Source organism: Cucumis sativus, chromosome 4, assembly GCF_000004075.3.
Source record: "Cucumis sativus cultivar 9930 chromosome 4, Cucumber_9930_V3, whole genome shotgun sequence".
Lineage (NCBI taxonomy): Eukaryota > Viridiplantae > Streptophyta > Magnoliopsida > Cucurbitales > Cucurbitaceae > Cucumis > Cucumis sativus.
This window is the reverse complement of record NC_026658.2, coordinates 16,926,737-16,940,270: the sequence shown is the minus strand read 5'-3', so window position 1 is coordinate 16,940,270 and position 13,534 is coordinate 16,926,737. Positions and strand designations below refer to the sequence as shown.

The following is a 13,534-nucleotide window of genomic DNA, read 5'->3' as shown; positions in this document are numbered from 1 at the left end:
ATACTGTTATAACACAACAAGATATTTTTGTGACATTACCGTGACATTTTAAACAACTAAACCTTGGTAATTATGTGTTAGTATGGTTACCGCCCAGATCAGTTGATCCTACAACTTTTGTACCCCTACCACGTGGCATAAGCTGAGAGGGCGAGTTTGCTGATTTGGCACTATTTGGTTGGCCCAATGACACTAAAAAAATGAAAAAAGAAGGAGAAATGAGAAAACCCATGAGAAAAAGACTAATTTAGATTAGCATTTTACATTGGAATAGGGAAGCTCAGAGATTTGTCACCGTCCGCCATGGCTGCTCGCAAGAGAGCTTCTGCACCCCAATCAGTCAAAGAACCTTCTCCCAAAGAAATTGACAAAACTCGTCAAAGCAAATACCCAGTAACAGATGATCCGCCCATTGCGCCACCGAAATCAGGTTTTATCTTCAAGCTCATTCTCTTTTTCTCTATCCCATACCTTTACCTCATCTTCTACCACTACAAGATCGACTTAGAGCTTAGAAGGTCAATCATCATCAATGCCGGACTCAGTCTCGTTGGGTTCTTTGTCACTCTGCGGATGATACCTGTTGCCTCTAGATACGTTATTAGGCGTAATCTATTTGGCTATGATATCAACAAACGGGGTACCCCTCAAGGCGCTGTTAAAGTGTATGTGATTTCTATTTTGAAATGATAACTCTTATTAGATTTAGTCATTTTATGAACATGATTTGGTTTTTTTGCTTACGAGAAATTTTGTTTAGTTTGCTTTAACTTTCTAGGTGACTTCTCGTTTTGAATCTTCATCAATTCTGTGAATCCGACGTAAACTTTTAGTTTAAATTAGCTTTGGAATTATTTATGTTGTTTTTGGTCTCACCTTAAATTTTTGGTGGTGCACATTGGATTAGTTAGGTTTTCATTGTCTATATGGTGGATGAACCTTTTTAAGTTATTGAGGAAGATAGGTTATGGCTATACTATTAAAAAAAAAAATACCTTGAAGCTTTAACTTTGCCTTTTGCTCCAAAGGTACTCCTATGTTTTACGAAAGTTGCAAATATTACTCTTCACCTTTCATAAATGTTTCATAACTACCTTTGGGGTGGAAATAGCAACATTTAAACATGTCGTTTTTTCATCAAATATTCTAATGGCTTTTCTATTCCAAGAGTAGTTTTGACAGGTCATCGGTAATTTTGTAACTTTTGAAAAAATAGTGAGATTTTTAAAACAAAGGGCAAATTTCAGTTTTTATTTTTTTCTGTTTTAAATTGGCATTTACAAACCCAATAGTGAAATGGTTTGTTAGAACAAAGAACTGTAATACCTTTTTTTTTTTTTTATGGGAACAGCTAAATTAAATAGAGGTGAAAATTTTAATTTTTCCGTTGTTACTGAGAACAAGGAGTTTTTATGAGTGAGTGGAGCATTGAGAGAAGTTCTATCATCTTATGACTTGTATACTTTTTTTTTCTATTTTGTTCGGGCCATCTTATGCACATCTGAGTGATCTCACGGGATAACATGCTTGACCCTAGTTTTGAAACCTCCATGTATGGGGATATGGTGTTTGGCCTCAATGGTTTCACGTTTGGCTTTCTTTTAGGAGTGTTGAGATGTCATCAAGGCGGGATTTTTCAAGGTTCTTGTTGAATCTCACGTGAGGGCCTTAAATTATAGCCATGAATAAAATCTACATTCAGAATAACAAAATGCTGTTAGAGTGAGCTTTTTTATGCCTTTAACTTAATGAAAATTTCATACAAAATCATTGCAAAAGCTAGTTGTTAGAATGTAGGTCAAGGTGTAATCTCAGACCAGGTTTAGGAATCATGGAGGCCTTTGTGGCTGGGAGATAAATTCTTTTGGAGGTTCTTATGACTAACAAAACTATCAAATAGCCACTAGAAGAAATCTCAATAGATGAAATTCTAGATCTACAACTTTTTGGAATTCAAGAAGTATGGTTGATTTATAAGTGAAATCTCAGTATGTATTAGCTTGAAAGCCTACTTGGGTCTATTAGGGATATGATTCTGGATCTACAACTTTTTGGAATTAATCTAGATGTGGAATCATGGCTTGAGAAGAAATCTCAAAATTGACAAAATAGAGGAGTAGATGTCCTTGATTACTAAACTGTACCTTTTTATCTTCATTAGGAAGATAGAGGCAAGAGAGGTTAAAAGCTCAAGATTTCAAAGCTTGAAAGGTTTGTTGTCTTTAAATAAATATAAACCAAGGTCAAAGAATTGAGAGTTTCCAGAAAAGCAAGGGTAGTGGTTAATCATTCTTATTTGATGTTATAATTGGGGAACTTTTTTTTTATTAGGGTGATCTCTTTTCCAGTTTGTGGATATTAGGTACAAGAGTTGGATCTTTTGTTTCTTTCTTGATAACCAGTGTATGAAGGGTCACGCGAGTTGGATCATTTGGAGAATGTTTGGCGAGCTTGATTCATATTAGCTAGCTAAAACCTAGATGCAGACTTATGGAAAAATTGAAAAAAGAAAAAAGTTGAAATAATGGAGTAGAAACAAGAAGGAAATTTTATGTCACAATTTTTCTTGTTTGTTGTTGTTAGAAGGATTTGGCTTGAGAGAAATAATATAGTTTTTAAAGGAATGAGCATTTTGTGTAAGATTTGTGGAGAGTCATTGGGTTTAATGCCTTGGTTTGGGTCCTGGTGGTTAACGTATATTGTATTTATCAATTAGGTCTTGTTCTTTTGGATTGAGGCCTTTTCTTGTAGTTTCTTTGAGTTCCATTTGTTGGGTTCTCTTTTTTTTTTGTGTGTGTTTGTGTGTGTGTCCTTATATATTCTTTCATATTTCTGAATGAAAGTGTAGTCTCTTATAAAAAAAAAAGAAAAAAAGAAGGAAAGTTTGATATAAGAAAGTTAGATTTTAGAAATTATAATTTCTTGATCTGGTGAAGGAAGGGAGATCTTTACTAGAGTATTATTGAAGCAGAAACCTTAGCATTATGGTGAAGTAACAGAAGAATTACCAGCAAATGAGTGAGTTATCTTGTCTTAAGGGATTTCAATGGAAGGCTTTTTTCCATTAATTGCTTTTTTTTATATCTATGAGTGTTCGAGCCAGCTTATGTGCACTTCGACTAATCTCACGGGACAACCCGCCTGTCCGTACAACATTTGAGTGTCAAGGAAACTCGTAAAAAATTAATTCCTAGATAGGTGGCCACCATGGACTGAACCCATGACCTCTTAGTTAGTTATTGCGACTATGTCTCCTTTCTTAATTATTTAGCATTGAGAAGAAAAAGAAAGGTCTCATTTTAGGATTATTATTGGATGGTGGGGAAAGTAAAGTGAAAGATAAAGAGTTGGAAGCGTGAATAGTTGGCTTCTCTAGGAGGTTGTATTCTAAAGTTGAGGGATAAGTTCAATTCTTGATGGGACAAATTAGCCACCGATTTCTGGAGAGGAGAGATCTTTGCTGGAAACACCAGTCATATAAATATTTGCTCTCGAGTCTATGGTCATTTTCTGTTATTTTAATCTCAATTTCCTGTTTCTTCCCCTCCCTTGGCTCACATTTTCCACCCCAAGTTTTAGAAAGTTAACATCTCTGAGATCTATTTTTTTATTGGTTGGTTGCACTTGAGGAACTAACACCATGAATCATTTTTGGAGGTTTTGGTCTATGGTCTTCGGCATAAATAGTTTATTCTTCATAAATAAGTATCTGGGCTTGGTTATGGATCACTTTCTTAAATGCTATTTTTCCAACAATATTTTAGACAACTTTTGGATATTCTTGCACTTAGCTTGGTTTTGAATAGGTATCGGGGATGGAGGATGAGTTCTTAGGCAGTCTTAAGGGAAGAGAAGTTAGGAGGCTTAGGAGGATTTTAAAGGGATAGGATAAAAGGATGTTTGGAAGCAGGTTTGACGCACTAAAGTATTAGATCACATTCTTTATTTTAAATTCTCGTAGAAATCCTCTGTTTTGGGCTTGCAGGCAATACTTTTGTAATTTTCAAAACTTGTTATTCATTAAAAGAAATATTATGAATGATATTTTATAGACATAATAGCAGTCAGTTATTGAATTCATGTGATCAATAGTACATTATATACTTGATGGTTGAACTGTGGTGTCATATATAAGTGAGGTGGCAAATAAAAAAGCTTTCTTTTCCATAGAGGATTTCTTTTAAACTGATGATATGTGTTTCTAACCTTTGTTATTATATATCTATATATGTTAATTTTAAACCACATATACATTTTGATTTACTTTCTAATGCTTCAATGTGTATTGCAGGCCTGAGTCGCTGGGAATTGTTGTGGGGATTTCCTTCTTGGTCTTGGCAATTGTGTTTCAGTATTTTAACTTCACTTCAGACTCAAATGTGAGCACCAAACTTATTAAAAAAGAAAATCCATTTGGATTTTGATTAGCAGATTAAAAAATGACTATACCATGTCCTTAGTGCTGGGCAGTTCACTTCTTTTGTATACCGAGATGAATTTATTCTTTTCTATTGATTAGATTGCAGTTATTCTTTCTGTATCTTTTCATTGATTTATTTGCTATAATAATTGTTTAGTTGTTTATTTTTTTTGTGGGAGCGGGGGGATGTGAATCACAGCAGCCTAAGTTAATCTCATGCTTAACTTTATCAAGCAACCCTTTGCATAATTTTTGTCAAACTTTATCTGTAACTTTTTCAAAGATTTAATTGGTAAACAATATGCAGTGGCTTGTTGAGTACAATGCGGCCTTGGCATCTATTTGCTTCATGACGTTGCTTGGATTTGTAGATGATGTTCTTGATGTCCCATGGAGAGTGTGAGTATTTTCTACTCAGTTTACTCACTCAATTGTTTGTTCCATTTCTAAGAATGGTCCTCTAGCATGGTGCTTTATTAATGTTAACTTTAGTTTATTCTGACACACAGTCTCTTATTTGTTGTAAAGATCAGGAAACTGCTACTCCCATCGTTTGCTGCTCTTCCTTTGTTGATGGCTTATGCTGGACACACTACTATTATAATCCCGAAGCCTTTGATTCCATACCTTGGAATGGATGTTTTAGATCTTGGTAAGATTTCAAACAACATTTTTATGTTGAAGATGGAATGCATGAGCACATGAGTATGTGCATGTGCCTTGTAGTGATTGTCACATGAAAATTTGTTCAATCTTCAATGTTGATCCAATGTCACAAGCCTTTGGAGTATCCTAAAATTCCGTTATACTGGTTTGATTCTCCTGTGCTCAAGTCCTCTTGAGTTTTGCCCATTTCTCCCACGAGTCAACTATAAGTAGGATATCTCTCATCCCTGAGGGATGAAGCCTTTCAAGATAAAGATGAGGTTTCTAAATGAGATTTGGTCAACCTTGGAGTCTTGGACAAAGAGAGGGCTCTTGATATAATTAAATTTACCTAGCTAATTAGCTTAAGCTTTTGGAGTTGGTGGTTGTTTAACATGCTATAGGAGTAGGAGGTTTGTTCAAACTTTTGTAATATTTTTTCCTTTTAATATTCATTTTCACTTGTTGGAGTTTCTACAAAATTTCAAGACCACAAGTGTGGGGAGTTTTAATTTTACCAAAAAAATAAAGTGTGGGGAGTATCAAAGTTTTGATACAATTAAATTTACTGTAATCTATCAGTGTAAGTTCTTGGGTTTAACGATGATTCGACAATTTCTTATGTGATTTGTGGATGGTGGAATTCCTCTAACTTGGTTTCTTAAATCTTCCTTAGTTTCGAACTGTTTTCACCAGGATAAGTCTATCGAAAGTGGTTAATGCTCGAGAATCTTGTTTCCCTTGTTTTAGGTTTGATCTGGCCGTGTGAAGGATGTCTGTCTCAATATAAGAGATTATAATGAGAATAACCCATGAAATAATGTTTGTAGGCCTTTTTGTATAATTTCACCATTCTTTCAATGAAATTTCCTCTTTTTTCCCAATGATGTATTAAGTTTTAAACCTAATGGACCCACTACAGATGTATTCTACTAAGGGAGTCCTTTTTGGTTTGTATGTTTATGTGAATGTTCTAGATAAATGCTTCAGGAAGTTTTGTTATTTATTTTAGTTTTACACTATTGGTATAGGGATCTTATGTGTATACCTGAAATATATATGGCTCTAGAAAATGAAATAAAATTGTGCATTTTCTCTCAGTAACCTGCCAGTTTACAAGGATGCGTTTGTTTGAGAACTACTGCTTGTAACTCATTGCCAATGATGAGCCATTTCCTGAAATTATTTGGTTACATTTCTGGAAGCAGTCCTTGAAAATTGTGGTACTGTACATGGTGTCAGGAACTTTATTAAGGATAAAAATCAGTACTTTGAAGTAAGTTGCAAGTTTGGCAACAGCACGTCTCCGCTTCCTAGGCAGTCAGTTAACTCTTTGGTAACTTTAGTTATTACTTCTGTTGGTGTAAAGATGTCAATAGATGTTCTTGGTTTGCATTTTGAATGAGTGATTGTTATAGTCCTATCTTGGATTAGCTCTCCAACAATTTTGTGACGGAGGTACTAATTTCTACTAATATATAATATACAGGATGGATATATAAGCTTTATATGGGACTATTGGCAGTGTTCTGTACAAACTCCATTAACATCCATGCTGGTTTAAACGGTTTAGAAGTTGGGCAAACAGTTGTCATTGCATTTGCGGTGAGTACTGAACCTCCTGTGGTAAAGGGGTCAGTTTTCTTTTCTTGAGCATGACATATCTTAGCAATTTGCAGATCTTGGTCCACAACGTCATGCAAATTGGAGCATCGACGGATCCCGAGTACAAGCAAGCCCATGCATTTTCTATTTATCTTGTTCAACCACTATTAGCCACATCTTTAGGCTTGCTCGCTTACAATTGGTAATTTATCAATTTTTACATTGATTCATGGTTGTACCTGTTTTTTCTTGATGTTTAGATAACTCTTCTCTCCATTTTCCGATGGCTTGCTTGATTTAGGTACCCTTCATCCGTCTTTGTTGGAGATACCTATACATACTTTGCTGGGATGACTATGGCCGTGGTTGGGATTTTAGGTCATTTTAGGTATGTACTTTGTTCTAAGTTACAATATTTTGCATTCCACCTGGCTCAAGTTCACTTTTTATTTTTTTCTCACCTTCTAAAAGTCATTGGAATTTCATTGTCTAGTGGATGGAATACACAATAAACGGCAAGGAGATGAACATCTGCTCTTGAGCACTCAAAATGAACTTTAGATCTCTTAAAAATATCCAAACATAAGTTGATAACACTATAAATAAATAATAATACATGATAACAATATCCAAACATAAGTTGATAACACCGTAAATAAATAATAACAATAATAACAATAAGAATAACAATAACAATAATAACAATAACAATAACAACAAAAATAATAATATTAACAACAATAAGAATAATAGCAGTAACAGTAGTAGTAGTATTACTAAGAGTAGTAGTAGTAATACAAATGGCTTAGTTAATGACCATTATACCCTTATTAACCTAATGATATATATAAATTCTACCCTTAGGGGGTGTTTGGCCCATGAGTTTGGAATTAGGGGGGTTTAACATTTGAAGCCATACCCATGCTTGGACACTAGGAATAAACCGTGAGATTAAGGGTTGGGAATATGTTTGTTTTTTTAATTTTTAATTTTATTTTATTGAATGTCATATGCTTTAGAAAAATTTTCACTTCAACATCTTGATCATTAATGATCATTGGCAACAAAGGTTAGCCAACTTCACGATCAACCACGATGATCGATTATCTTAACCGTTGACTCCGGATCATCTTGATCGTCGACTCCCGATCGTCTTGACCGTTGGTTATCAATTGTCTTGATCATCGGTTACCAGTCATCTTGATTGGTGGTGACCTACAACTTTGGACGTTACTGTTGTGGGGTGAACATCTTGATCGATGACAACCAATTGTTATCGTTAATTATTGATGTCATGCCTAATAATAGACTATTGTAGTGATGGTCAAAATGATCAATAGTCATGACCCTTGACAACTGATTGTCATGATGGTCAACAACCAACCAATCGTCTTAAAATTGATGACCGTTGATCGTCTTCACCAAGGCTTCCTACAACTATTTCCCATGGGATTGAATAGCAAACACTTTCCAGCCCATGAATTACATTTTTTTTTTCTAATTCAATCTAGAAAAGTCATCGACCAACCCTAAACACCACCCCTATTGACCATTGTCGATCGTCCACTAAGTGTCATTTTTGACAACTTCGCCGACGAACTTTCGATGACCACCAACTTCTGCAACTGCTGCAAACCTTGAAAAATTAACAAAAATGAATTTTTGAAATTTTTTTTCGAGTCATTCCAAATACACATTGAATTTAATCACAGTATATATATATATATATATATATATATATATTTTGATAAGAAACATGTGTAAGAACAACCTAAGTTGCAAGGACAAGAGGGCCATCCCCAGAAGAAACTAAAAAATGATGGCCTTCCAGTTGTTGAATATCATTGTGAAAGGCTATAATGACAAAAGTGTTTGGTGTAATTTGTACTTCACCAAGAAGCTGTGTGTTGCAACACAGTCCAAAAAGAATCAAAATAATTATAGCTATCTTAAAAAGTTATACTATTCCTTTCTTTCCAAATGCACCACAAAAGGGACCGAGTAGCACATCTCCATAAGATGTTTCCTTTCGGGCTATAACTTCTAATGTTGAGCCCTTCAATCATCCATTTATCAATCTTACTAGGAAGACAAAGCTCCAAATAAAAAATTCTAAACAAAGTGTTCCAAGTTTTCTTAGTAAAGAGACAGTGCATAAATAAATGGTCCAAGGTTTCCTCTTATTTAAAGCAAAGGCAACACATCGAGGGGCTAAGCATAGTGTACTTAATTTTTTTTTGTAGCTTCTCATAAGTGTTAAGGCTTCTGTAAGCGAGCAACCATAAGGAACAACAATGGAGGGTGATCTCTTGGTTAAGTTGAGAAAAGTAGACTTTGTAGTAAAGTTGCCATTAACGTTAGGAGTCCATTTAAGACTATCATTCCCATCTGAGGAGGCCCAAGAATGAAGAATTTCTAAAATTGAGGCCACATTGGCAATCTCGTTATTGAGCATATTCTTCTAAGGTCTAAGTTCCACGAACGAGTAACAATACATCAACATTCAGCCACATAAGCATCTTTATTTAATGACAAGGAGAACAAGTTAGGGAATTTTTCTACAAGTGGCTCTACGCCGCACCAGTTGTCCTTCCAAAATCTTATTTTGGTTCCTTTTCCCAGCACAAAAGCTGAAAATTTAAAGGTCTCCTTGTGCTTCAAAATTCCGGCCCATAATCTATAAGATTTTTCCCTGTTCGGATATTTAGTAGACCACCCATTCTCCTCTAAGTCGTAAATGACCACAATTAAACACCTCCATAAGGAGGCTTCTTCCTTGCTAAACCTCCAAAACCATTTAGTGAGAAGAGCAGCGTTCTTTTGCCTAAACAAGCCAATCTTAAGACTACCATAACAGATTCGGGGGGAAGTACAATCCGATTTGCGAGGTGGGCAATTGAATTAGTAGACCTTCCTGTCCAAACAAAATTCCTGATCATCTTTTCCAATCTATTAATAACACTGGCTGGAGCTTGAGCAAGGGAGAATAAATAACAAGGAAGACTATTGAGAACTGATTGCACCAGAGTTAGCTACCCCCTTTAGAAAAGGACACATTCCTCCACCTGTTGATTTTATATCTGAATCGCTCTTCGAGGGTGTTCCACATCTCTTTTTTATTACGACACCCTCCAGTAGAAAAGCCCAAGTAGTTAAAGGGAAGACTTTCAACGGAGCACCCCATATATTTACTATAAGGAGCTAAGTTACCAAACCACAGTAATATTTTTTAAAATACACATTTTTTCATTATTCTATTTTCTTTTCTTCTTAAGTTTTTTTAACAACTATTATTATTAAATCATCTTTTTTAATTATCTCTTTTCTCTTCTTTATTTAAAATTAATATTTCCTTCATTCTAGGAGAGTATTTTTTATTTTGTTATATTTTTCCAAGTGGAAATTTATGACCTATCTGTTATGATCTCAAGTATAAATCAAATATTATTATATTGATAACATAGTGGAAATTGTAAATATATATCACATATATACCATGGTTTATTTTTAGTTTAATAACATTTTTCATTTGTTTTGTTAGTCAATATAACTAGAAGACTAGGACTTATTTTGGATTGACATAAGAAAAAAATGTTTTTTTTATAAAAGAAAAACTCATTTTTTACTCTTTTGATAACCGTGATTTAAAATACATTGCATGCGCGTCATAGGAAGACAACCATAACTATGGCGTAGTGTACCTCTACTTGACTTTCGCTTTTGTATGACCTTTTTGGTTATGCTTGTTTTGAAGTCTATAATTAGACCCTTTTTAATGTTTGGTTAACTAGAACTCTCGTAAACTTCATTCGATTACATAACTTGTTATATTTTGTAAATAATTTGTAATATTTATAATTAGACCATTCTTGTAAATAATTTGTAATATTTATAATTAGACCATTCATGTTAATACAATTGTAATCAAAATTATTGTTATCGAATATTAAAATTTTTTGTTTTTCATTATTTTCATTAAAATAGTCAAGAAATTGAATCAGAGATACAAAATATGAAGAAAAAAATCAATTAAAAAATTTGATACAAAATAAGTTTAGGAAGTACAATTAATAAAAAAACCAAACAAATTAGCTAAACCCAAGAATTAAAAACTAGTACCCCAAACACAGACATCAGAAATACAGGTTTCCAAATCCTGTATCCAAACTCAGACATCTGCAATTCCCGGGCATCAGAATCTCATCAAATAAGCCCACAGACATTTAATTTCCAAGCATTTGACTCCGAACCTGCTCGCCAAACACCCCTTTGAGGAAATCTGAGAAAATTGGAACGATACAAAGAAGTTAAAATACTATTGATTCCTATTTTTTTCAGACTTGCTATATTTTAGTCCTGATAGTTTTATATGTTCAAATTTAGTTACTACATACTATAGTTTCAAGAAATTTTTAATTAGTCCATACCATTAATTTATGACTAACTTTTGCTATGACAAAAATTAGTATATGCAATTGTGTCATATTTGCAAATAGTTAGTGATAGGTACTAATAGAAGTTAAAACTGTGTCAGATTTGCAAATAGGCTTGGACAATGGCCCCATTTTATATCCTTTCATCTTTCTCAATAAAAACTTGGTTCCTTATCTTAACAATGATAATAATAAAGAAAAAAAGGATTCCAAGGATTTGTCTGTAGGAAGTGGAAGTGAGTAAAGCCTGTTTCTGGAATTATTTTCTTCGAGTATCCAATACATTATCAATTCTCTGATTTCAATGATATTCCCGTGGATTAAAGTCTCAATGGAACCCAAAAATCATACACTCGATGGAACCCAAAAATCGTACACAATCAAATGACATTTTGGTTTAAAGATACTGTTTCAATTTCAAGACATATCAACAATGGAAAGACATCCCGCTAGTTCTTTGTCATGTTATTTGTTATGATTTTTGTTACTTTTTGTTATCCATTTATTTATTGATGAATTTCTTTCTATACTATTTCCTGCTGCAGTGAAACTCTTCTGATCTTCTTTTTCCCTCAAGTTCTGAACTTCCTTCTGTCACTCCCTCAGGTTTGATCCTCTAGTCTTTGTGTGAGTCTTATCTGTATGCATTCATTGTTTAACGTGTATGATGCATTCTTGCAGTTATTTGGATTTATTGCATGTCCACGTCATCGGCTCCCTAGGTATTCATTATCCTGTCCCATTACTCTTCTTTGTTTTGTTGGCAAAATAAAAAAGGAAAAAGACATTCTTGCTCTATAGTTAATCTTCTTATATCTCTCCTTGCCCTCAGATTTGATCCTCAGACTGGATTACTGACTGGAACAAACGATGGAACACTTGTGAACTTTTTCTTGCGAATATTCGGTAGAAAAACAGAGAAATCACTTTGCACCTATCTTCTTGTTTTCCAGGTGATTTTCTTGCTTTTCTGTTTTTCTTCTATGCAAGGTCAGAGCGAATAAGAAAGAAGGAAGAATTGCTCCCACTTGGTTCATCTTTATATTAAAAAAACATAAAAGAAGTTTGACTTTTAAATATATAGTACCATTTGGTAACTATTTTGTTTATAGTTTTCTGTTTTTGAAATTTATGCTTCTTCAATCCCAATTTCTTCACTATGGTTTTCATTTTTTTTTGAAGAAACATTTGAATTCATATTTAAAATCTAAAAGCAAAAACCAAAATTGAATACTTCTTAGTTTTAAAATTTTGCTTTGGTTTTTGAAAATATTGATAGAATCTAAAATGCAGACATTGTAACATTAAAATTTAGAGGTGAAACTAGTGTTTAGAATCTTAGTTTTCAATAACCAAAATATCAAGTAAGAATAGATCCAAATGGCCTTAATTTTTTAGAATGAGAATAATATAGAGAAAGTTCTAGTTAGAATATAAAACTGTACTATGCACTGCTTTTGCTTGCATTGGTTTTTCTTTATTAAAATCATATAGACCCCTTTTACCTGCTCTAGCAACTTCTGCTTACATAAGGCTATTAGAAGGTTAAATGGCTAGCTAAAAGACTATGATTACTGATCTCTGGGAAGTCATATCCATTTTTATGTTATGTTATATATAATCTTCCAACATTCATCTCCATGAGCAGGGCGTTTTCTGCTGCTTTTGTTTCTTGCTGAGGTATTTGCTTGCTGGATGGTATAAATGATGCAACAACACAATCTTCACTTTGAAGCCTTTCACAATCATGCTGTCATTTTTCACGTTGTAATACTTTATACGACATTCTATCGAAAGCGTATTTGCGATGGAAGAGTTTCGACCATATTTTGAGAATTTTGAAATGTATTCAGGAAAAGCATTAGTGATTGGAATTGTTTTCTGAGAACCGTTTTCTCCCCTGATAGAAAACAAGAAAACAGATGTTCTAGAATGTTTTCTGTTCTGACTAACATATTGTATTTTGACATGAGAGAGAGAGAAAAATATTGTTTGGTTTTAGCTTAGAAAGTTGCAAAGTTATTTATACTTTATTGTGTTTCACATCAAATATTCGTTCTTTACATTGTTGATATCTCCAACATTATATATATGAAGATTACATATTTCTGAAATTTTCTTGCTGTGTTTACTTTACTGCTGTCCAATTACTTTTGTTGTCTTTGTTGACAATATGATGGTCCATTGAAAAAACTTAAAATTGTTGAGAAAATGAGCTACAGTCAGAATATGGGAGTCGGGAAAATATTGTTAAAATGATAAAATAATAAAAGAGAATTTTCAAATTGAAAAATATTTACCGTTCATGTCACAATTTAAGAAAGGGCTATCAAGTAGAATAGCAAACACTTCTACTTTGGAAAAATAGCAAATTTATTTTTAAATTGTTAGAATAGCAAAATTGAAAAATCTGAAAAGTAAATAAATGAAA

The 13,534-nt window shown here is 33.5% G+C and overlaps 1 protein-coding gene across 1 annotated transcript; it reads left to right on the top strand.

Annotated features, from left to right (window-relative positions):
- Positions 1-217: 217 nt before the first annotated feature.
- On the top strand, positions 218-13,217 carry LOC101203321 (UDP-N-acetylglucosamine--dolichyl-phosphate N-acetylglucosaminephosphotransferase). The gene is made up of 11 exons (XM_011655456.2): positions 218-665; positions 4,292-4,379; positions 4,728-4,819; positions 4,954-5,072; positions 6,555-6,670; positions 6,745-6,872; positions 6,972-7,058; positions 11,649-11,709; positions 11,785-11,825; positions 11,936-12,056; positions 12,752-13,217. Exons 1-11 carry the CDS (start codon positions 304-306, stop codon positions 12,809-12,811), a joined length of 1,275 nt encoding a protein of 424 aa, XP_011653758.1. The 5' UTR covers positions 218-303; the 3' UTR covers positions 12,812-13,217.
- Positions 13,218-13,534: the final 317 nt, after the last annotated feature.

Bases quoted from the DNA above. Each gene is read 5' to 3' on its own strand.
- LOC101203321 (XM_011655456.2), top strand. From the start codon at position 304: ATGGCTGCTCGCAAGAGAGCTTCTGCACCCCAATCAGTCAAAGAACCT. The intron at 4,380-4,727 runs GTGAGCACCAAA...AACAATATGCAG, and splicing joins ACTTCACTTCAGACTCAAAT to TGGCTTGTTGAGTACAATGC. The intron at 5,073-6,554 runs GTAAGATTTCAA...TATAATATACAG, and splicing joins AATGGATGTTTTAGATCTTG to GATGGATATATAAGCTTTAT.